We start from the raw sequence: 24,193 nt of genomic DNA, 5'->3' as shown, positions 1-24,193 counted from the left end.
CGATCATCAATTGGGCCGGCCTAGGCTGGTGCATGGGGTTCGCTGGCTCGTAGGAATCGATCGTTGGATCGATCATTGGATAGATCGTATATTGATTGGACTCACCGAAGTCACTTGGCATGCAGTAGTTGATCATCGAGGAGTTGGAGAAAGGAGAAACATGATTGTCCAGAAGTTCAGGTGGGCAGGTGGGCAGGTGTCAGGTCCCTGCCCAGTTGGCTTGGCCAAACATTTCCGGATCCGACGCGCCGCGTGCGGTTTCACGCGCTGTCGGAGTACAATGTGCAATATACGTTGGCCTGATGGAGTATATATCTATGATCGACAGGTACGGAGGACTATTGGCATTATTGGCACTATTAGATTGTTCAATGGATAATGTGAGATTATTATTGGATGATATCTACGGGTCCACAGGACGATCAGATCTAAGTGTCTCACTCCAGACATGCTTGCTATTCTCCTTTCTGATTTTCAACGGGGCTTGGCTTTTCTATATTTGATCATTCCTTACAGGCGAATGAAATTCGGTCGATCTTATTTCCTATAAGCACCCATTTCCCGGCGCCTGTGGGTTGTTAGCATAGACCTACAAACAAGGTATAGGTACACCCCGGGGAGAACTTACCACCACGCAATGAAGTCCACTGTTCGCACATCAATCCCAAGCTCAGTCAATGCCTTGGTAGACAGATGTGTATCATAAGGCCGTACGACACTCGAATTGGGATCATTGCCCTGCTTATTGGGGATCATTCCAGGAATGGCCACACCCATCACCTTGGCCAACTTCTGACAAATCTCATACTTGGTCATACGGTCCTCGGACGTAAATTGCAGGATGTGAGGGAAGTCCTTCCGCTTCTCCTTCTCGCGCAGGTACTTGATGACAATGTCCCGACACACGCGCGCCACGTCCTCGGTGTTGGTTGGGTACCGTATGCCCCAGTCGTCCATTTTTACGCCGGCGTTTTCATCCGTAGCCTTTGTTACTGCGTCGATGAGGGTGTTGATCGCGCTCTCCGAGTTATTCTTGGCGGTGCCGTACAGCACCGGCACGCGCAGCACCACGCCCATGCCTGAGGCACTGGTTTCTTCTAATACGGCCACCTCGCCATCACGCTTCAATTGCCCGTACAGATTCGGTGGCTTGGTCTCGGCATTGGCCTCGTATGGTGCCTCGCCTTCGGTGCCGGGGAAGACGTAGTCGGTCGAGATGTAGATGAGGAAGGCGCCGCGAGCTTGGCATTCCTTAGCCAGTGCTCGAGTGGCATCGACATTGACCTTGCGGGCTTGATCTGGGTGCTGGTCACATAGGTCCGGGGACCTGTTTGCGGCGCCTGTGAGCTGTCAGTCTATGATGGGGTATCAAGTCAGCCAATTAACTAGCTTACAATGGATGACAATCTGAGGCCTAGGCATAGTTCAAAGGTGATTAATGTCTATAACCAAGATCTAAATGGAATACACATACTTGACTTCATCGAACAGCATTCGGATATCCTCCTCCTTCTCCAGGTCGGCCTTCAAGATAGTAGGCGGGGCAGGGCGGGTGAATCCCTGGCCAACAACCAACACGCCCGAGTGCTGGAAGGTGTTGAAAACAGAACGGCCGAGCAAGCCACTGGCTCCAGTAACAAGAACGTTAGATGTCATTTTTGTTGTAGATATGGGTTAAGGGAGGAAGATGGGGAGGATTTCCTTTCTGAAACCGCGGGACCAACTGTGACGTAACTAACTTCTCCCAGTGGATATAACAGTGAGGACATAATTAAGCCACCTATGTAGACAGGCAACACATGTGGATTCACTGAATTCGATCAATTGAATCAATTCCAGTCGGTTCTGTGCTTTATACATGTTTAGATATGCCATATGATACTAGGGGTGTGTATATGATTTCCTATTTGGGCTGCCGCCGCTTTAATGAGGGCGCTCAGACTCAGGCTCTCAGAGTAACCGGCCCCTTGAAATTTTTTTACCAAAAATACGGACCCTCGCAAGCGAGGGTCTGCCACCCATGTGGTGGGGCCCACCTAGTAGGCGGTTTTTTTTACACTTTCACTTCAATTACCATTTACACCACCACCATGTAGTAAATTCAATAATTTAATGAAAGAACTATATGCATTGACCAATTTACTACTAGAATACAAAAAAAAATCACTTCCCCAGCCGTTTTTGTACCCTTCTATACTTCCTAACCTCGATCAAGACCTTCTTCCACTTCCGCTTCGTTTTTTCTTGATCGGCTTTCTCAGTCAATTTATATTCTTTCCGCTTCATTTCTTTAACCTGGGATGAATTAATGATACCAGTAATTCGAACATTCTAGCGAGAAGCATCATACCGGGTATGGCACGCCCCCATAATCGCTTCTATACAATCGAATTCCCACTATAGCTAAAGTGCTAAAGTAGCCTAAGCCTCAGCTCCCTTTACAAGCTTTACAAGCCCTTCTTTAAACCGCTGAGTAATAGGATCGGTTTAATTAAGACGAACACTGATTCTTCGAATTCTTTCAGTGGTTTTTAGAGTACTAAACTCAGTATGTTGTAAGATAGTTGATAGTATATCCGGCCGAGGTAAATTATCATCATATAGATCGTATGAATCTAATTCATCGGTAATAAGCTTAGAATTAATAGGCTAGAGGCCAGTTAATTTAAACCCAAGCTTAATTGTATGCAGCCGGAAGGTTTTTTGTCAAATTTCAGCAATTGAGAATAGGAATTCATCCTTTAAAAATCTGCGGTATCTGCTTATTATAGCCGCCTCAACCGCCTTACTATACCAATGTTTATAAATACTAAACATACCGACATCGAGGGGTTAAAGTATATAACTAGTATATAAGAGTAAGAAGAATAAAATGATATTATTCTTCTTATAAAATTCAACAAATTAACGTATTAAATGGGATCTAAAACGGTCGCAAAGAATAAGCCTCTTTAAACCAATTATTCGACCAATTATCCACTTATAGAATAGCTGAATCCATTGAAATACTAATAGATCATTAATATAGCTAGTATCAGATATAGCTATATACTTATCTTCTTTAATAGAATCAAACTAACGAAGTAAAACCTATTTTATACTTAGGATAATAAGTAGTAGACAGGTAAAACCATTAGCAGAAACTGCTTCTAAAACAGTAACAGATTCGCGATTAGTAATTAATCTATTAAAGAGCTTCTTTTATAGATACCTAGTAACAATAAATTAATCGCGACCGATACCAATTTAGAAGCCAGTCTCGTCAAAATTGTAGATATCTTATTAGTATATACCATACTCAAGCACCACGCGTTAATAGTCTTAAAACCACCTTTCTACCATAGTTTTATCGAGTACGTTAACTCTTTCAATATCAAGAGCTCGCCATTGTCGTATATAGTACTGAGGATTACATTTAAGAAAACGTTTTAGCCAATAGTTGCCAACGTAGGGTAGAGGAGTATTCGGGTCGGAATGGTCATCCTCAAGAATTGAATCGGCAGTAACCACAATTTGTCGACGGTTTATTGAAGATCCAACCGCATCAAAGTAATCAATATATTCACATAAAGCTTTCTCTTATACTGGACTAAGCTTCCGACCATTGGGTAGTCGTTAAAATAACGATTTTCCACCTTTCCACCGGCGACGAAGGGTGGTTTCAGCTACCGCGAATTCTCGCGCAGTTTTCGCGATATTCGGTTTAGATTACTCAGAGAGAGAATCCAGAGCTTGAAGAATCTGAACCTCTAAAATTTTTTTAGATTTAGGCATTTTTGGTGGTATGGTTGGTGATCAAGGTAAAAGTGCAAAAATTGAAAAAAAACCGCCTACTAGGTGGGCCCCACCACATGGGTGGCAGACCCTCGCTTGCGAGGGTCCGTATTTTTGGTAAAAAAATTTCAAGGGGCCGGTTAGATATCAGCACGAACTCACAGAACAGTCACGTGCATGATGACTTATACTATGTAAGACGGGTGCTCATTGGATGCTCGCTGATTACTCAGTGACACTCTGTGTCCAATCAGTGAGCAACTCTGATCACTTAGCTTTAATGGAACAGCCCCACAAGGTCGTTTATACTGTGATGTTTAGTTCGTAGGTCAAATTATTTCAAGAATTTTGCGTATTTTCCTTCTAGCAACAAAAGAGCCCACTTTGTGCAATTGATCGCAATGCCCGAAAAGACGCCTCCCTTATACAGGTTGGACTTCAAGTCGTTTCAAGACTGGAACGGTGACCGTCCATCACAGACCCTGATATTCCACAACAATGACTCTTCATGGTGGATCAAAGTTACCGTGGATTGGTCACTGCCAGAACAAGTACTAAGTCTGGGTTATTTGAAACGCCGGTCCGTCTTTCGAGAATTCCTTGAAGCGATTGATTTTGTCCAATTGCAGCTTTTGGACGATACTGTGACAAACATTACTCTAAACTTGACCGAGCAGAGTCAAAACTCGATCATTATACGGGATGGGTATCAAAATCCAGTGAACTTCTTCATTACCGTTGCCCATCGAATGTACTGCAAGATTGCAGAAGATCCAAAGAGGGTCACATACTCGGCTCTAGAGTGGGAACGATGTTTACCAACATTTGAGGCTCGCTGTTTGCATACTGTTGAGGTTATAGCTCCAACAGTCTCCATAGTTGTGTTCGAGCAACGCCTGTTTGCTTATAAAACGATTGACCGCCCTATCTATGAGCCTGAAGACACGAACCATGTGTTAAACGAAATTGATGTCCTTGCACAACTTCGCGGACTTCCGAGCATCGCGCAGCTAGTTGGTCTAGTTGTATCAGAGAACCCATATAAGACCTGCCCGTCAACCGATATGCCAACAGTAATCACAGGATTTCTTCTTGAATACTATTCCGGAGGGTCACTTGAGCAAATTTTTGAGGATGAGTTTCAATTTGATACCTTGCCAGTACAATGGGCCTTACAAATTGGGACAGCATTAAGAACATTACACAAAAGAGGGCGAACCCATCTTGACATCAAGCCGTCGAATATCGTTTTGGATGCCAATAAAAATGCCGTCCTTATCGATGTCAGCGGAACCGGTGGTTACGTGTGGGAATGGCTTTCACCAGAGATGCAGGTTCTCATTCAGCAAAACAGTGAAACAAGTCCTGCCAACACACTGTTTGAGGCACGGGTTGCCACGGATTGTTGGGCTTATGGAAGATTACTTTCGGCTCTCGCCGAAAAAAGTGGCACACCTGGGATTGGTAGAAGACTGCAGTCTATCGCTGATGGTCTGACCAAGGCGGCCCCCGGATCTCGCATCTCACTATCCGACGCTCTCGCGCAACTGGATGAGAAGGCGTAGTATTCGTCCACAAGAAGCCTGAACCCTGCGAGGGTAGAACCGTGTACATCAACTGCCATTTTTTTCCATTCAGCCACCTACTTTCCTCTATCAACTCGAAAAAGACACCTGATGACCGAAGTCTGTTTCTGTTTCTGTTCTGTTCTGTTGTGAACCTGCCATATAGGTACGACCAGCACCAATCTGACATGCCCAGGGCTTATTATTGAAATATCGCCAGAGAACTGCTGAGGTATCAGTCGCGCGGGTGTTTGGGGGTTCCAATACGGAGCTGGAGGCTGGGAAGCAGGGGAGAAGGGGGTCTTTTTGTTGTCATCTTGAACCTAAATCTATTACGAATCAGGATACTCCGTATGGAGTACTGTCTGTGCCTTCGATGCATCTTCCCCCACCCAAATTCTTAACTGGAGACCAGCAATATCCCGTGACAGGGAAAGGCTTGGTCCGATGGGTTAGAGCCAGAGGGCAAAAGGATGTACTCCGTATACAAGTCAGGATGGAATGATACAAACTTAGGACCTGCACGCGACTCTCTTCATAACCATAATGGGGCCGGGAATATACAGCCATATGATACACCTGTCCAATTTTACTCTGAGATCAAAAGGCGGCAAGAGGTGAGCACTAAAACAGAAAGGGAACGGTCTCGAGTGCTAGGCATTATCCGGTGAATATGCAACTATATTTACTGAATTTGTATAATATTATCTATGCAAACTACCAATTAAACAATATAGACTGCTCTAAAGATTCTACAAGCATTGAATATAGAAGGCCGAAAATCCCCGAGACCTGCGAGCTCTCGGAGGCAAATCGGACCATCGGAGTATCTCCACTTGACATTCTCAAAATTGTTCCTTTTTGAAAGCCTCAGCCATGTCCGGTGTCAGGAACATCACAGCTGCTTTGCGGCGGGCCCGAGTGCCTCGTCCCAGTCTTGCTATTCGCACTGTCCAATCCATCACACCTTTGACTGTGCGCACCTTCAGCGCCAGCTCCACTCGCTCCGATTCCCGCCAGATCAAGTTCACCAGCGACGCCTACCCCAACCTCAAGCGCGACCCTAAATTCGCTGAGATCTCTGCGGAAGATGTTACATACTTCAAGGAACTTCTGGGCTCCCAATCGGCCGTGATCGATGGCGTGACCACCGACGCGAAGGACGATATCGAACCCTTCAACAGCGACTGGATGCGCAAGTACCGTGGCCACACCCGGCTTGTTCTGAAGCCCAAGAATGCAGAGGAGGTTAGCAAGGTGCTGAAATACTGCAACGACCGCAAATTGGCTGTCGTGCCGCAGGGTGGAAACACCGGTCTTGTCGGTGGTTCGGTGCCGGTCTTCGATGAGATCGTCGTCAACACTTCTCGCATGAATCAGATCCACTCTTTCGATGCTGCCACCGGTGTGCTGGTCGCCGATGCCGGTGTTATCCTTGAGGCTGCTGACCAGTACCTCGCCGAGCGGGGATACCTCTTCCCTCTGGACCTGGGTGCCAAGGGATCCTGCCAGATTGGTGGAAATGTCTCCACCAATGCCGGTGGCCTGCGTCTCCTCCGCTACGGCAGTCTGCACGGTAGCGTTCTCGGCCTCCAGGCGGTCCTGCCGGACGGGACTATCGTGGATGCGCTGTCGACTCTACGCAAAAACAACACTGGCTACGATCTTAAGCAGCTGTTTATCGGCGCCGAGGGTACCATTGGCCTCGTGACTGCTGTCTCTATTCAGTGCCCCCCGCGTCCCAAGGCGGTTAATGTGGCTTACTTCGGTCTTGAGAGCTTCGACCAGGTCCAGAAGGCCTTCCTCGCTGCCAAGGGCCAGCTCTCGGAGATTCTCTCTGCGTTCGAGCTGATGGACGGTGGCAGCCAGAAAATGGTTATTGAAGCTACAGGTAACAAGCACCCTCTTGAGGGTGAGTATCCTTTCTACTGTCTGGTGGAGACTAGCGGTTCCAACGCCGAGCACGACATGGCCAAGCTGGAGTCGTTCTTGGAGAGCGTGATGGGCGACGGTATTGTCGCCGACGGTGTACTGGCCCAGGACGAGACCCAATTCCAGGCCCTGTGGCGCTGGCGTGAGGGTATCACCGAATCTCTGAGCCACTTGGGCGGCACCTACAAGTACGATGTGTCGATCCCATTGTCGGATCTGTACCTCCTTGTGGAGGACTGCAAGGCCCGTCTCACGGAAAAGGGTCTGGTCGGTGACGATGACTCTTTCCCTGTTCGTGCTGTTGTTGGTTATGGTCACATGGGTGACTCCAACCTGCACTTGAACGTTGCCGTGCGACAGTACAGCAAGGAAGTGGAGAAGGCGATCGAGCCGTGGGTGTACGAGTGGATTCAGAAGCGCCATGGAAGTATCAGTGCTGAGCATGGCCTTGGCGTTGCCAAGCGGGAGTTCATTGGTTACAGCCAGAATGAGACGATGGTGAAGCTGATGAAACAGCTGAAGAACCTCTATGACCCGGTAAGTGGAGCGGCATTGATCTGTGTGGGTAATTGCTAACATTTATTTTTAGAATGGTATCATGAACCCATACAAGTATATTTAGAGCTAAGTGCAATGTTGTATAGGATTGGAGCATAACAAAAGTCTCGGGGCCGAGAAGTAATAATTACATTATGCACGAGCATGTACGAGCATGTCCAACGCACAAACTCAAGTCAAATAAGTAAATGATAATCCTTCCAAGGCCATAGTGGCAATGTTAGAGGTAAATCCGATCAGCTGAGTGGACCCCTTGCATTTTTACCCCAGTTGCTGCCTGAGGCCAGCCGTTGCCATGTGATACGGAGCTTGTTTAGGGATGGACGCTCCACCCCTTGCCCGCCATTCCCGATGGCTTCTTTACTCTCGTCTTGACCTCTCGGAAGTCCCAAGCTATTCATTCATTACTTGGATGAGCCCTGTCGACATTCCCTGTCTGACCGGAGTAGCTAGCTGGGCTGAATTATTGCGCGATGGACGACATGGCAAGCCACTATCAGGTGATGGAGGAGCTGGGAAGTGAGTTGCCTAAAGCTCTTTTTTTTTTGTTGTATTTCCGTCGCTAACCGTAATCTCCGTTTGCAGGTGGTAGTTTCGGGGTTGTTTACAAGGCCATTGACAAGACCGACGGCGAGATCGTTGCCATTAAACACGTACGCGCTTTCATGATCTTCGATATTCGAGTTTCAATTTCTCACATCTCGTTCAATTGTTGACCCCTTTTCAGATCGATCTCGAGTCTAGCGAAGACGATATTCAGGAGATCCAACAGGAGATTTCCGTTCTGGCTACCTGTGCTAGCCCCTACGTTACACAATACAAAGCCAGTTTCCTTAAGGGGCACAAGCTATGGATTGTTATGGAATACCTCGGGGGTGGCTCTTGCTTGGATTTGGTACGTTCCTTGCTGCTATTTTTATCAGGGGTTTATTGCTAACCCGCCCCAGTTAAAACCTGGATGTTTTAACGAAGCCCATGTGGCCATCGTCTGCAGAGAACTCCTCCTGGGCTTGGATTACCTGCACAACGAAGGAAAAATCCACCGTGATGTCAAGGCTGCCAATGTTCTCCTTTCCCAGACCGGAAAGGTGAAGCTGGCAGACTTTGGTGTCGCCGCACAGCTAGTCAATATCAAGTCGCAGCGCAATACATTCGTCGGAACTCCATTCTGGATGGCACCGGAGGTCATCCAGCAGGCTGGATACGACTTCAAGGCGGATATCTGGTCCTTAGGTATCACGGCAATCGAGATGATCAACGGAGAACCCCCGCATGCCAGCACACACCCCATGAAAGTGCTGTTCCTGATTCCGAAGAATCCCGCCCCTCGCCTCGAAGGAAACGACTACAGCAACACATTCAAGGACTTCATTGCACAATGTCTGACAAAGGACCCGGATTTGCGGCCGAGCGCGAAGGAGCTCCTGAGACACAAGTTCATCCGGAATGCGGGCAAGGTTGAGTCACTTCAAGAACTGATTCATCGCAAGCAGGACTGGGATGCTGGCCGTGGTGAGTCGAGAGACGTGAAATACTATGCCGAGTCTCTCAACAACATGACCAGGCCGGATGATCTCGATGAGGACGATTGGGTCTTTGATACAATCAAGGCTCCTCCAATGTGGAAGCCTAAGGGCACGGATTGGATGACATTCGACGAGGAGGAGGAGGCAATGCCTGATCCAGCCCAGATGCTCGAGGACTTGCATATAAGCGCACCGCCGCCGCCACCTAGGCACCAGGCTAACTCTACCGTTCGCCGAGTTCCTACCGACCGGTCTCCGTCTGTCAAACGGGCTAACACCAAGCGTCGCTCAAGTGGTGTCAAACAACCTCTTGGTCTAGACTTAACCTACGGCAACAGCCCGTCTACGGTCAGACAGTTCCGCCGGGTGTCAGACAAAGTCCCCACTGATCTGAACACAGCCAAGCAGGGCTATGATGAGAATCAAAGCCCGAAAACGGTGTCTACCGATACTTCAAGCAAGGAGGCTCAGATTGGACGACGTGCCTATAGCAAGGCAGTGGGAATGTCCTGCCAAGAAGTCCTGTCAACAACAGGAGATGGTGACAAACGTGAGGCAATCTCCAGACTCGCAGAGGCCTGGAGCGACCTGGAAATGGTCGACCCCGAAGGCCTCTACCACATCGTCAGGATCATGAACGAGAAGATCCAAGCAGACCCCCGCCTCTCCACTCTTCTCCCACCCACACAGCCCGATTCCCCCTCGCGGCCACGTCTCCTGTTGGCCCAAAACAACCCACACCTCAAAAACCACCGTCGTCGCCAATCCTACGTCCCCGAACCCCAATCCCAGTCGCCCCCATCCATGCCCGCTCAAGCTGCACCCGGTATGGAACACACTAAACAACTCTCCGACGTCCTCTACCAGCGATGGTCAGAAGGTCTCCGCAACCGCTGGGGCGGCATCTAATCTCACCCTGAATCATCCTCACACAACATCAACCTCAGCGCATCCTCTTACTCTTTCTTCCATTCGCTGTATAGTCCCGATTTGGCGTTCTGACGCATGTACAACTCTTTGCCATTGGCTGCATCCTTGGTGTCCGTTCGTTCATTCTGTTTACCGTCGCTTACTCTGGTGGGACTGGTCCCGGAGTTTCTAATGATCTGGTGTAATATTTTTGCGCTTTCTTGTGTACTTTCTTTGCCCCGATAGAATGCTGCTTGTGCTTCTGTCTTTGTTTATTGGCCCTTGGTCTTTTGTGAATTTTTTTCCTAGGTATTCTCCTGGATTACTAGAACATACATGTCTGAAATGTGACATTGATTTTTTCATCGCTTCGCATTCCTTCGATGTATCTGAAGCTGTAACTAAGATCAAGCAAACGCCATTCATACTTTATCCAGATTTATCCGGTGTAAACTCATCCATACGTTTACGGTATAGCGTATGCAGAGCATGCGAATGTGGCTCTCCTGGTATCTATGGCGGTCAGCCGGCTGACCCGGGAGTTGTGGAGAGATACATGCGGCTGTCAACTGGAACTGCGCAGAAGATTGAAGATGAATCCAGCGGAATCTACAACCGTAGCGCGGATACTGGCTACTTGTATGTTGAAGATGATGATCCGGATAACGAACTTTGGCTGAAGCTCTCTACCACATGGACACTTCCATCTTTCTTGTATATCAAAGCTGTCAGTACATTCCCTTTGGTTCGTAGCATAGAATCCGCCATTACTCACGCTAGCACCAGGAATAGAAACGAATGCCAACTGGGCGATCCATGAAGGGGAATAAATAACACAGCATGGGATGTCTACAAAACAACTCATATTCATTCGTAAATCCCCAACTTGACCTAATTCCACCACCACATTCCGAACTTGATTTTTTATTGGAAATAAGCCCAAGATAAGACCTAAGATACTTGGATTCATACGTAGCTCATAAAATTTCCAACTTGATATCGCAATAGTCTATAAAAACAGTCATTTATTCGATGATTCAGCAACTTCATGAACGCCAAGACCTGTATTTTATGCATGAGACCCATATACTGAAGAAGACCAGACAATTTAACCGAAGGAACAAATCGGCTTCACTTTAGAATCTATGGAGTCATTTTCCATTTGAGTCAAGGTCCCGCTGGTGACCCCAAACCCGCGGGATCACTCCAACGCCAATGGGTCGCGATAACTGACGACCCCAACGGCAAACTCTCCGACCATAACTGCTTATGCTGTTATCGCAAAGTTACTATTGCCAAGCAGTGACTATAAACGGATCTGAAATGGAGTCAACTATAAAAAGTACGGCGAATCCCAAATTCCCCGGAAGAGCAGCCAGTCCCTCACCCTACACCTTGTCATATACCTTATCATACACACCTCTCCCAAGATGCGTCCTTCTTTAAGCACGTGGACTCTTTTCCTATCCTACCTAGGATGCAGTGTAGCTGCTCCGGTACTACCTATTCTCCCTCATCACCTGGTTGCGCGCGACACCCCCTTCAACAGCAGCCTTCCGAACATCACCATTTTCGCTACTGGAGGCACTATTGCCGGCTCTGCTTCCTCGAACACCGCGACCACGGGATACACCGCCGGTGCACTGGGCGTTGACATCCTTATCCAAGCCGTGCCTGAGCTCTGGAACCTCTCAAATGTCAAAGGTGTCCAGGTCGCTAACGTTGATTCGGGGTCCATCACCCCCGAGATTCTCCTGAACTTGTCATCGCTGATCCAAGAGGCTCTGGACGACCCATATTGCCAGGGAGCCGTCGTCACTCATGGAACAGATACTTTGGAGGAATCGGCCATCTTCCTGGACCTGACGATCAAGACGGAGAAGCCTGTCGTCGTGGTGGGCGCTATGCGGCCCGCAACAGCTATCAGCGCCGATGGACCCATGAACTTGCTGGAAGCCGTCACTCTAGCGGGTAGCCCCGGTGCACGGGGCCGTGGGACCATGGTTGTGCTGAACGACCGTATCGGGAGCGCCTTCTACATGACCAAAACGCATTCAAATTCCCTAGACACCTTCAAGGCAGTTGAACAAGGCTACCTGGGCTTCTTCCTGGATACCAAGCCGCTGTTCTACTATCCTCCCGCCTTGCCCAATGGCCGTGTGTACTTCAACGTCTCGGGGGCCACGGAATTGCCGGAAGTGGACATCCTTTTCGGGCACCAAGTACTCAACCCGAAGCTGGCTCGCTCTGCAGTAGAGAGTGGAGCAAAGGGTTTAGTCTTGGCTGGCATGGGGGCTGGGGGCTGGACAAAGGCGGGAACAAGTGAGATTGAGAACTTGGTGAAGAAATACGGTACGCAAGTCGTGGTCTCCAGCAGGACGATGGGGGGCTTTGTCCAGACAGACGGCACTGGAAATATGTACAGTGGACAGGACTTGAACCCCCAGAAGGCTCGTATCATGCTGCAACTTGCTCTTTACGCAGGATACGGCTCTAAGCAGCTTGCCACATTGTTCGGGTTTGCATCTTGAGAGCATGTTCAGATCTTAGCAATAGTGGGAGGCTACATAGCAATTCCTAGTCATTGGAGCTTAGATATATAGTATATAAGGATGAATTCATGTATAACCTGACCTCTCACCGAAATTGGAGCCATATATTCGTAGTCGCTGGCTCATCCTTCTCACGGTGGCACTGTCAAGAGTGATTTGCCTAAGAACTGAGCTGTAACACGGATTGGTTCGTGCCCTGCTCAGTGAGTAGATTTAGCCCGACAGCAGAGAACCCAACGGCAAAAGATCGTTCCAATATTGGGTGTAGGCCCAAATCTGGTAATGATTGGCCAATGTGGATTATCTCCAACTGAGCTTATCGAGACCAGCACCTCCAAGGCTGGGCAGGGCTGGGCATTGTCAGCAGAAGATTGTCTTATCTGATGATACCCAGTGGGGCCGTGAAACAATTCGCGTTATCTACTCCGTATGTTGTACATCTTTTACGTCACAATTTCACCTAATCATGATCCAATTCAATGAGCCAATGATGCACCAGGTATGATAGAGAGTATCGATTAAAAATCGCAGGTATACTAACTAGAGGGCATAGGAGCATGATGTAAACGTTCTTAGGTATTTGCTTGAGATATTCGTCTGGTCTATCCTTTTAGATGTATATGAAGGCAATCATACGCATAAACTGTATACATACTACTCCGTCGAGTCCTTTTCTATGTCTAGCCGGGCAATTGAAAGAGGCCGAAATAAGAAGGTGGGTCCTTCCCGAGACCAGTCTCCACTTCAAACCTTGTAATATCACGGACGGGTTGCTCTTCTGGGCCACGACTGTACCGCAGAGGAACAGGGAATTGACAGCGAAGGACAGACCGGTACGGATTCTTCGTTATGGTGGAAAAGGAGGCCTTACCATCTGTCTTGAACTCGGATCTGAATGGTTTGTTTGTCTAGTTTATGGGAAATAGGAGCTAGAGGACGAATATTATAGAGCTCACGGATAATCGCAAGCTCCTAGAAGATGTACAGAGCAGGATGTTGCTACGCATGTCAATGTTATCATAATTTTAAATTAAAGGTCCATGCGAACTAAGCTAAGTAGTGAAGCTGATGGACTGGTTATCATTTGGGTGGTTCATCGCCAACCGTATGATCAAGATGTCATCTCGATTCATGCATTAATCATTCAAACTGTTTTCTCATCCTTGTCGTTTGGTTTGGCCACATCATTGCATTTTGCGTCTCGCTTTTGCTTTTTATGGGAGTGCGGTCGTCGGCTCGATTCATGCGCCACGCTCTGAGCTTTGGAGGCTATTGCTTTATCCCTTTCATCCAGACGAGCACGAAGTTCAGTAAACATCCGCTCTACCCCATCTAACTGCTCCGTTTCTTGCGCCTTCCACTCGGCGGATTGAATTCGATCTGGTATCGAGCAGAAGTTCGTTTCCGCCCACCCACCCAAGAATAGTAGCCAACCGCCCGACAATTTCCTAAGAGGAAATAACCAGTCCGGCTTGACTTTATATTCAATACCTTTGGCGTATAACAATCGGACATAGTCGACTAATTCGCGCTTCATCTGAAGCAGTGAATCGAGGTCAAGCTTCGCCTCGTAGATACGGAGCCGAAGTGGCGTCCAGATAACCTTCGGCGAGGCCTGCACAAGGATACCAGACTTGAGATCGGCACGTATAATACGTGGGTGGCCGATCGGGGAGCGAATCTGAGAAATAATGGATAGGACAGAGTATTCACGATGTAACCCAGTAAAGCAGTCGGGATGGAACTAGAGGAAGATCATCAGGGGTTAATAAGGATCATCCATCGATAGAACGAGCCGAAAGATGACTAACCTCGCAAACAGTCCACTTTTCGTTTTTCGTGCCTAGACCTCTAGATCTCTTGACAGTTCGTCCCTCAGCAGAGGTCTCGAGGACCTCCCAATCTTTCGTGTTATGGATGAGTTGAGATATGGATTGATGGGGTAGACGATCCGATCGCTTTCGTTTTGGCCGTGATGGAATTTGCTGTGGTTGGGCCATGCTTAGCGGCTGCTGAGCCTCTGTGGGTGTCGTTTGCATCGCAATGGTGACAATGAAAAAAAGTGTAGGGCGATAGACGAGAGATGGTGGCGAGCGAAGGGGGATTGGGATTGGCGAGACGCGGGTAGGTACAACGTAGGTCACGAGGGGACGCGGGTAAATCACTGGGTCGCGCTAGTCCTAGATAGGAATGTGAACTCCGCCTTTTCCCAAGTACTTCGACTTCGTATGTTGTAGGCTTTTAAACGCCCCCTTATTCTGCTTGATACTTATGTAGGTGATCTAGTAGGTGATCCAGGAGGCAATTCAAGTGGCACTTTAGCCGATTAAGTAGTGGGCAGTTGAGTAGATAGGATAGCATAGGCTAGGCTATCAAATCAGACAGACAAGTGCCATGAACTACGCTACCTCTCTTTTGGGTTGTTTACCTGGCACGCCATCACAATACCCCTCATCTTCCACCATGTATCTTTTCCCCCTCCAAAGTTCACTATGTTGTATTAAACTATTCATATACCTGCTTACCCGATACGTGCTTCTCCAGTATACTAGATTCGAAGGCTCCCCCGCTTTTCTATATTGGCGCTCTATGATTCATAATCTACCCGTTCTCTAGGCCACAGAGACCCTCATGGCTTTGAGACTTGAAGATTTCCTAGAGCCATGGCAGGGAGCGAATGCTGACGAGCTAAGGCACAAGCTTGCGGACTCGGTGCGACCAACTTCGATTAGACGACAATACAAGCTCCTTGGCCAGCCTGAACGCTGGGATGAATTCAACTCAGCCAACATCTCCCTAATCCCTGACGTACGCACCTCGCTAGACTCAGTATTCACGCCTCGATGGGTGGCCTGGTTACCAGACCTAGCCCGTGTTATATACAATGAGAGGATGCTAGAAGCCCTTTACGCGAGTACCTTGGTGACTCGTGTCAATGTCGCCCTCCAACACGCACTTCCAGGAGATCGCTGCGTTACCATTATCACGTGTCCAGGTTCTTTTGACAGTTTTGATCCTCTTGTAACCACTCGAGACTGGACTACCATTTTGCCTGATTGGATTGTCTTGGAAGGCACATATACACCAGACGATGTTACATTCCCAAAATTGCAATATCTTGCACGGGAAGGAAAGGTTGTTGCGGTTGGTGATACAAAAGTGGTCCGGCGGCGATTCAATGCTAGTGGGGCGAATGACGGAAAGCCTGAAGGAACGATTGATGGCACGCATTCATGCCATTTCACCTTTCTATCCCAGGTAGAGCACTACGCCCGAATGCTTTATACACGGTTTGGATTTGTCCTCACCAATAAAGAGCTCGTGTTAGCGCAGTTCTTAGGAGAAGAAGAGGCGGAACCACGGCTCGTTCATGAGCGTGGACTACGGTCATCAAAGAACCCTCAACCTCTTCAAGAGCTTTCATCAGATTTTATTTCAGATCTCGGGAGTTTTCAGTCGAGAGAAGCAGGAGATAGCGCTGTCGCTGCAGAACCCGTGCATACCTCTGATTCAAGGCAAAAGAGAGCATACGCGAGAAGTGAGAACTCGACTCCACCACGACCTTACCCTGTCTCTGTCACCGACTCAATGGCCCAGGACGATATCAGACTACCCTCAACTCCATCCGCTTCATCACCCGTCGCAGATGATTTGCCGTCGAGTCCTCCTAGGTTCGCCGGGGAGGAGGTTATAGGAGACGCAACTCAGACGATGCCATTCACTCGGGCCACTCGATCTTCACACAATGATACTAGTCCCAGTCTGCATCGGCCAAGTCAGGTCTTATCTCCTTCAGCCAATGAAATAGTTTCATCTGAATTGGAAAAATCTCAATCGAGCGGTACAGCATTCATAAGTTCAGACCGCGATAACGAAGTTGGAAGGATTCTAGTTCATAGTGTGAGGATTCCGAACACATGCGATAGGGATGCGTTGGTCGGACAAGATAGAGAAGCAGGACAAGGGATGCATCCAGCTAAGGCTTTGTTCGGGATGTTAATGCTAGCTTCATCGGTCGGCGCGCAAGGAAGACGGTTAGGAAATGAGGAAATACAATTTGGGGCCATAGATAGTGGAGGCAGTGATGGAGACAGTGATGGAGACAGTGATGGAGACAGTGATGGAGACAGTGATGGAGACAGTGATGGAGACAGTGATGGAGACAGTGAGAACTGATGGGAGGAAATTCTGCAGGCAATAATGGGAACTTGAAGTATGGAGGAAGAAACCTATTCTTAGAGGAATGAAGCCACCCTTGAGATAGTTGTCTTCGATCGCCTTGTAGACGTTTTCCATCTTATTCATATTAATTCCTCGCATGAAGGCTGTAGCTGTCATTTCCCGGTCCTTTGGACGACACCAGGAGTCAGATCGAGGATTTGGGCATCCAAGCTGGGTGGCTCAATATTCTGTCTGCGACAAGTGCAATGATAAAAGCGATTTGGCCTATAGATTAAGTTCATTCCTTATATTATCAGCACTGTCAGAACTATAATTTGAAGTGACGTTATTAACACTTTTTCTACCTCACAAGTCCTCATGATAAACTCTGTTTATGCTACTTTACATACATTCAGTTCATATCAAGGATATTAACCATCCAGGGTATCCATTCTATCAATTTCTATCAGTATACGGAGTACTCCGTACTTTGTACATCTCTTTTGACCAACCCAAACTTCTCACGTTTACAAAGCACAATAGAATGAGCTAGTTAAGTATCCTACAGATGATAAACATAAACCACTTCCCGAAGTGGTTAGCAGCTATATAACAAGGCCGCTTCCTACTCTTGCACTTGCTTCTTCTTTCTTCCTTTCTTACTATCTTGGTTATTCTTAATAGAATGCACTCTTTCTTTATTGAATAGACCTGGCACGTCGCAGACTACGGTCATCAAAGAGCTCTCGAACCCGTGCCGCATACCTTTGATTCAAGACAAAAGAGGACATACGCGAGAAGTGACAACTCGACTCCACCACGACCTTACCCTCTCTCTATCTCTGTCAAGGACTCAACGGCCCAGGACGATATCAAGAGCTTCCATCAGATCTCAGGAGTTCTCAGTTGAGAAAAGCAGGAGATAGCGCTGTCGATACAGAACCTGTGCCGCAAACCTCTGATATTTTATCACTAGACTATGACAAAAAACCCCGGTATCTATTTATGGCCTAGACATACCACAGTCTGACGGCATCCTTAATGATATATATGTTATATGGTTGAAGATGATTAAAAGTAAAATTTCTAGGGCATGACCAAAAAATATTAAGAGCATGATAACTCATACATGGCTACGACAATTTGAGAATAATAAGGACAGTGCACAGAGCATATTCATTGGACGAAACCGTTTGGTGACGTTACAAGGTTTGCTTGTGGAGGGAATCATAGGTGAAGCTACGGGTTCCATGCTCTAGGCAGTCTGTACTGCAAGTCACCGTACCTACAAATCTAAGACAGACCCTGTGGACCTGTCCTATATACTTCACCTGCAGCGATCTGTTCGAGCCCAACGTTTCATAGCTATTGCAGTGGAAGTTTCCAGAGCAGGATGACTAAGCGGCTACGTGACAAAAGCACTCCCGAGGCATAGATAGCAACGCAGACACCTTTCCATCTTCACTTCTCAGTAGTCACCCCATGGTGTTCTCCTCTCTAGCACCCTAATACTCCCAGTGACGACTCTGCTCTCACACCTGTTTCGCAGGCAGGGCTGTCGGTGCCCCTATCCTAGGGACCCCTCTTCACTATGTATCCTTGTCATCGGCTCAATAGCCCCTTTCTATCATCATAGACTATACAAAATGCCTAGATATCCTTTATCGGGCTAAAGAGGAGATATAACTTCACAGAATCACCGAGTCCGCGTGGATAGAAACACTTTCTGCTTAGGTCAACGTTACTTCTAGGGCAAGCATCTTACCACTTCGATCGACGATAGGTTTATGAACGGTTCCTATAACCTCTGCCAGAAATTTTTCTCTAATGATGTAATAGTATACATATCTGCTTCGTTTTCCCCGCCTTAGTAGTATTTCTTCTGATTACGCCGATGAGAAAGTGGCCATGGAAACAGGCCAAGTTCAAGCGGATTAGACTCGGCAAGACCCCGGGCCATAGACTTCTGGAACTGGTACAGTGGTCTTCTTTCGGATCAAATCAATAGCCTCCACTTATCTTGATAGAATTCATCGAGGGTGTTTCTCTCAGACAGCGAACTTGCGGCACGAAAAATCGGTACTAAAGGAGGAAATTCCGGACCCCGATGTCGAATCTATCTACATACTCCAACTCTTCACGATCGACATCCCACACATCGGAAGTCTACCTACGCCAGTGACTGGGGTTTGTGCTCCTATACGCCCGCCCACGATGACAGTGCACGACCGGAGGAGGGAATATCTTTGGTTGGTTTATCTATCCTTGGTGGTTACACGCCTACTAATTTAACGTAGGGGACCGAACTCAGGGGTTCTCGACGACGAGTGAGTATTTGCACCATACCATCCACCAAGACCAACAACAGCTTTGAGATCAGCCTAATTCTGTCGTTCTACCGGAGGGTGAACGGAGAACAAAGACTACGATCACGGCCCATTCAAAATTATCGGCAATGACCTTAGCCCGGCAAACGTGGTTATCAGGGGTCAGGATGATCTCAAAATTGTGGGAGTGGTGGATCTGGAATGGGTTTACCAGTTATTCGCATTAGCACCTTGGTGGCTTCTTTTTGACCGACTGAGTATTGAAGATTGGGATTTGGTGAACTGAGAGCTGCCTGATAATAACCAGCCATTATTTCAAGCATCGAGAAATGCTCAATTATATCTTAGATGAAGAGGAGGGAAAGCTTTCAGGATCTCATAAGAAATAAGTATTACCGTCTGCATGATTGTCTCTTCTATAACTCTGCGGATCGGCGACTATCTGCTGTTTGCATGTTTGCTAGAAAGATTGTTTCTTAAAAAGCTAAGCGAGATGATCGAGGTTTGCATTGTTTGCAAAGTGGCAGCTATATCAATAGGCTGCTTCCCACTTTGCAACTTGCTTCTTCTTTCTCTCCACCTTAGTTATTTTGAATTGAATGCACTCTGCTTCCTTTGCAAGATCTGGCACGTCACAAAGGTGGATGCTGGTAAATGGAAAGAACAATATGGATGAGATTGTGGGCTAGGGAGAGTCGAGAGAACTCCTGGCAAAGAAGCTGGGCGAGCTGGAGGTATATGGCAAGAAACTGGAGAATATTCAACAATACAAAGCATAACAAGGGAAGGATTTTATTCCTAGAGTCAGGGATTTGTTAACAAAGGGGTTTCATCATCCTTGTCGTTTGGTTTGGCCATATCGTTGCATTTTGCGGCTCGCTTTGGTTCCGATCCATGCACCGCGCTCTGAGCTTTGGAGGCTATTGCTTTAACCTTTCATCCAGCCGAGTACAAAGTTCAGTGAACATCTGCTCTACCCCGTTCAACTGCTCCGTTTCTTGCGCCTTCCACTCGGCTGATTGGATTTGTGCGTTCCACACGGCTGATTGGATTCGATCTGGTGTCGAACATAACTTCGTCTCCCCCCAACCACCCAAATATAGTAGCCAACCGCCCTCCGATTTTCTGAGAGGAAATAGCTTATTCGGGTTGACTTTATATCCAACACCTTTAGCGTATACCAATCGGATATATTCGAGCAATTCACGCTTCATCTGAAGCAGTGAATCGAGATCAAGGACCGGCTCTTTGATACGGAGCCAAAGTGGTCTCCAGAAAACCTTCGGCGAGGTCTGTACAATGATACCAGACTTGAAATCGGCGCGTATGATACGTGGGTAACCGATCGGGGTACGAATCTGAGAAATAATGGATAGGACAGTATATTCACGGTGTAACCCAACAAAGCAGTCAGGATGGTACTAGAGGAAGATTATCCGGGGTTAATTATGATCATCCATAGATAGAATGAGCCGAAAGATAACTTACCTCGCAAACAATCCATTTTTCGTATTTTGTGCCTAGACCACCTTCCTTGACAGTTCGTCCGCCGGCAGAGATCTCGATGATATTCCATCCTTTCACATTACGGATAAGCTGAGACATGGATTCATGGGATGGGCGATCCGATCGCTTTCGCTTTGGTCGTACTGGAATTTGCTGTGGTTGGGCCATGCTCAGCGGCTGCTCTTCTGTGGGTATCGCTTGCATCGCGGTATTGACAATAGGGCGATAGATGGATGGTGGTGAGCGAAGGTGGTTCGTTTGGGATTGGGATCGGGACTGGATTATTGCGAGACGCGGGTCGCGTCACGACTTTTGTGTGTTTCGTAGGCCTCAACGCGCCTGATATTCGAATGCCAATTTAGTAGGCAATTCAGTGCCACTTTAGCCGATTAACTACCGGGAAGCTGAGCTGAGACTCGAGCTGAGTAGAAAGGATAGCAGGGAGTGTAGTAGGTAAAAAGCTTGGGGCTTCCCCAATGGAGTGACATCTACGGAGTACAATATCACCATCTCCCGCATCCGAACATCTATGGATATAATTTCTACGTAGGAGGTTCAAAAGCTATTATCCATCCAATCACTCCCCAATCCAGGGCTAGATTGAATAACAAAAAAACAAGTGCATCATCCGTGAATCGAACACGGGCCTCGTCGATGGCAACGACGAATTCTACCACTAGACCAATGATGCTGAGGCACCAGGCGGATCTGAAAGCTGATTGGCTGGTTATACTATAATGAGCAGAAATGGGACCAAGACCCCAAAACCACATATCTATCATGACGGTCGAATTCAGCCAAAATCCACGGTTACTAGTAACTACAGAAGCAAAATTCTCAGAATCAATCCATTGATGGATAGATTATCTCTGGCTACTACTTTCCGAGGTATTGACCTCCAGGGCTGCTTCGTGGCTTTTGAAAAGATAAAGAAAGAATATATAATAGAATACTAGGGCATATATACTGGTATAGGATTCAAATTCGATGACCTTAGCACGGCAAAGGTGATTTCTAATGTTGACTATGGCATCTATGCCCTTTCAACTTGTAGTCCAACAGGCCTTTTATTGAGTGGAGTTTGACTGAGTGAAGCTATAAGCTATGTGAATGTACTTATACAGAGCTAAACATGGCATACAAATAGAAAGACTAGACTTGGGTGTTGTCGTCGAACACATCTATACCCTCTTTCTCCACAGGCTTCGTCTTCCGGGACATCCACTCATGACGCAAGAGCCCCAGAGCCGTTGGCCGATCTTCTGGATCCCATTGTAGTGCTTTTCGCATCCACTGCACGAAGCCTTCCACATCCTCGCCGTCGAAATTGCCAGCTACCAGGCTCTCCAAGCTTCGGTCTGGTATGGGAGCTTGGCCCGTCCAAGTCCCTTCTTCATCCCAGAACATGGAGCCTAGTCGTGTCTTCTCGCGGAACTCTGGTGCAGGAGGGCCAAGTAGAGCAACTAGCTCTGCAATGTGGACCCGGTCGTCAAAGGCTCCATCTGAGTTTCGTCCGTCAATGAGCCCTTGGGAACTGATGTAGTTCCATGCCTGAATAAACTATGTAAGCGTATTTCTTTTGCCTCAAAATAAAGTACTCACAACGACAGCAGTACCCCAAATTTCTGCCCTGTGATCCGATTTCGATTTCAGGACCTGTTCGGGAGGCCTGCAATGCTTCTCCTCGATACCTGACATATCATCGCCTGGGAAATCCAGACGCAGGGGAACACCGTCGCCCGGAAGTATCATTGGGGTGAGAAGCTCGTCATTGCTGGGTCCAGCAACTCGTCTGTTGTTGGAATCAACGTTAAATGTTGCGTTTGGCATTATGCCTACTCTGAGGATCAGTCAGTCATCCCAGAAACGATGGCGAGTGAAGATACGGGCAGTAAGATAACAGTCTGTGTGCAGGAAGTCCAGCATGACCAGTAATTGTTTTATAGTAGACTTCGTCGACTCGAGATCCAGCTTGTCTCCCGCGTGCATCTGTCCTGGGTCTAGCGAGGGTGCCTCGTGGACAACACAAATATGAGGGCCGCGAGGACCCTTGATGGAAAAGCGATCGCTAACTTCGTGAAGAGGGCACTCGCTTTGCTGGTATGCTTTCGGTGGATTGAGCCGCCCATAAGACTTGAGCATATGGTCCACCACATAGATCTTTAAAACAACCATTCTTGGCTCCCTGTTGTTAAGTGAGAATTAGAGCAGTATCGTTCGGGCTAAATGAGACACTCACGTCAGATCAACAGCATACCAAACCGTTGCCGTGGGCCCATAGCCGATTTTGTGTAGAATTCGGTATCTGTCGTTCAAGGTCTCTCCATCCTCGACGGGATATGTGTATGTCTCATTGGGCTCATATCCCGTTGCAAGCTCTTCCTCAATTTTGACAGACGAATCCAGTAGCCCAAGATCAAAGACTGGAAAGACTCTCGGGTTGGATGTCCACTGTGATGAGCATCGACGCGACCAGGCTGTTTTTCGATCAAATGGAGAGATCAGTCGGTACGTGGAAATGGGAAATGGGGAGGAAATCCCATATCTTTGAATAAGCCTTGTGTTAGACCAAACACGCATACTACTCACTCTCCAGTTCATGACGAAGATGCGGTGCTTAACGAATGCGCGCTTGGCTACGGAGTAGGTGCGGTTGAACGACGGAGGACGTGTCACCCCTGCATATTCCCGAGGTCTATTTATATCTCGACCGGTGTTTTCTTGATCATATAAAGAGGGCCATCATCGCCGCAATCATCGAAAATTTTTTTTTAGTATGTCACTACGGAGAATAAGCTTAAAAACCATTGTCGATCAGACCCCACAAAATTTGAAGTAGCGACGTGCCCCATAGGTTGAATTCGGCTCAATCTGGCACATGAAGCTAGCAGGTGTACACTAGTCTAGACATAACTCAAACCTACACGTTATCGGCCACGGAGATTTACACCCCTCATGTATTCCGTGGGACTCGTCAAATGGCAATGAGAGCCACGACTTCAGGAACGTCCACGAGAAAGCCCGGTTTGATATTTGTTGCTGACCTACATGGACTTCCACAACATGGTAATGTTGATGTCCCTGTGGTAGGTTAGGCAGCAGGTGCTACAGGACCCTCTGCCTACGCTGTCTCATGTGGGCTACGGAGAGATGGTGGTCAGAGGGATGGGGAGAGGAAGAAGAGAAGAAGAAGAGAAGAGAGCTGGGGGGGAGAGGTACCCTTTTATACCCCAATCACATGGGTTCGTGGGCTTTCTCAACAAACTATGCAAATGAGGATATTACTCGCTTACCTCGCTTGCCTTGCTTACCCAGTATGGAAAAGGAATGTCCTTCCCATTCCCATCTGGGCAAGTACGATCACCGGTCCATCGTCCCTTCCT

General features: G+C 47.7%; 9 protein-coding genes across 9 annotated transcripts; 5 read left to right on the top strand and 4 right to left on the bottom strand.

Moving 5' to 3' along the window:
• Nucleotides 1-537: 537 nt before the first annotated feature.
• On the bottom strand, nucleotides 538-1,656 carry N7518_000087 (dTDP-4-dehydrorhamnose reductase family protein; the record flags this gene model as incomplete). The annotated part of the gene is made up of 4 exons (XM_057181015.1): nucleotides 538-568; nucleotides 629-1,340; nucleotides 1,395-1,414; nucleotides 1,475-1,656. 4 exons carry the CDS (start codon nucleotides 1,654-1,656, stop codon nucleotides 538-540), a joined length of 945 nt encoding a protein of 314 aa, XP_057046365.1.
• Nucleotides 1,657-4,175: 2,519 nt separating this feature from the next.
• On the top strand, nucleotides 4,176-5,339 carry N7518_000086 (uncharacterized protein; the record flags this gene model as incomplete). The annotated part of the gene is made up of 1 exon (XM_057181014.1): nucleotides 4,176-5,339. One exon carries the CDS (start codon nucleotides 4,176-4,178, stop codon nucleotides 5,337-5,339), a length of 1,164 nt encoding a protein of 387 aa, XP_057046364.1.
• An 876-nt stretch (nucleotides 5,340-6,215) lies between these two features.
• On the top strand, nucleotides 6,216-7,893 carry N7518_000085 (FAD-binding oxidoreductase; the record flags this gene model as incomplete). Its single annotated transcript, XM_057181013.1, has 2 exons — nucleotides 6,216-7,808; nucleotides 7,861-7,893. 2 exons carry the CDS (start codon nucleotides 6,216-6,218, stop codon nucleotides 7,891-7,893), a joined length of 1,626 nt encoding a protein of 541 aa, XP_057046363.1.
• A 409-nt stretch (nucleotides 7,894-8,302) lies between these two features.
• On the top strand, nucleotides 8,303-10,264 carry N7518_000084 (STE20 family serine/threonine-protein kinase; the record flags this gene model as incomplete). Its single annotated transcript, XM_057181012.1, has 4 exons — nucleotides 8,303-8,348; nucleotides 8,415-8,482; nucleotides 8,557-8,724; nucleotides 8,777-10,264. 4 exons carry the CDS (start codon nucleotides 8,303-8,305, stop codon nucleotides 10,262-10,264), a joined length of 1,770 nt encoding a protein of 589 aa, XP_057046362.1.
• A 1,430-nt stretch (nucleotides 10,265-11,694) lies between these two features.
• On the top strand, nucleotides 11,695-12,795 carry N7518_000083 (asparaginase ahrA; the record flags this gene model as incomplete). The annotated part of the gene is made up of 1 exon (XM_057181011.1): nucleotides 11,695-12,795. The coding sequence occupies one exon, from the start codon at nucleotides 11,695-11,697 to the stop codon at nucleotides 12,793-12,795; it is 1,101 nt and encodes a 366-aa protein (XP_057046361.1).
• A 1,165-nt stretch (nucleotides 12,796-13,960) lies between these two features.
• Nucleotides 13,961-14,816, bottom strand: N7518_000082 (uncharacterized protein; the record flags this gene model as incomplete). The annotated part of the gene is made up of 2 exons (XM_057181010.1): nucleotides 13,961-14,560; nucleotides 14,628-14,816. The coding sequence occupies 2 exons, from the start codon at nucleotides 14,814-14,816 to the stop codon at nucleotides 13,961-13,963; spliced, it is 789 nt and encodes a 262-aa protein (XP_057046360.1).
• A 631-nt stretch (nucleotides 14,817-15,447) lies between these two features.
• On the top strand, nucleotides 15,448-16,992 carry N7518_000081 (uncharacterized protein; the record flags this gene model as incomplete). The annotated part of the gene is made up of 1 exon (XM_057181009.1): nucleotides 15,448-16,992. The coding sequence occupies one exon, from the start codon at nucleotides 15,448-15,450 to the stop codon at nucleotides 16,990-16,992; it is 1,545 nt and encodes a 514-aa protein (XP_057046359.1).
• A 3,232-nt stretch (nucleotides 16,993-20,224) lies between these two features.
• On the bottom strand, nucleotides 20,225-21,014 carry N7518_000080 (uncharacterized protein; the record flags this gene model as incomplete). The annotated part of the gene is made up of 2 exons (XM_057181008.1): nucleotides 20,225-20,725; nucleotides 20,793-21,014. The coding sequence occupies 2 exons, from the start codon at nucleotides 21,012-21,014 to the stop codon at nucleotides 20,225-20,227; spliced, it is 723 nt and encodes a 240-aa protein (XP_057046358.1).
• A 948-nt stretch (nucleotides 21,015-21,962) lies between these two features.
• On the bottom strand, nucleotides 21,963-23,411 carry N7518_000079 (uncharacterized protein; the record flags this gene model as incomplete). The annotated part of the gene is made up of 4 exons (XM_057181007.1): nucleotides 21,963-22,361; nucleotides 22,413-22,645; nucleotides 22,697-22,995; nucleotides 23,050-23,411. The coding sequence occupies 4 exons, from the start codon at nucleotides 23,409-23,411 to the stop codon at nucleotides 21,963-21,965; spliced, it is 1,293 nt and encodes a 430-aa protein (XP_057046357.1).
• Nucleotides 23,412-24,193: the final 782 nt, after the last annotated feature.

The sequence above is a fragment of the Penicillium psychrosexuale genome, assembly GCF_028828465.1.
Source record: "Penicillium psychrosexuale strain IBT 29551 chromosome Unknown utg000001l, whole genome shotgun sequence".
Classification (NCBI taxonomy): domain Eukaryota; kingdom Fungi; phylum Ascomycota; class Eurotiomycetes; order Eurotiales; family Aspergillaceae; genus Penicillium; species Penicillium psychrosexuale.
Note: the sequence above shows the minus strand (reverse complement) of the source record. Positions and strands in the feature narration are given on the sequence as shown.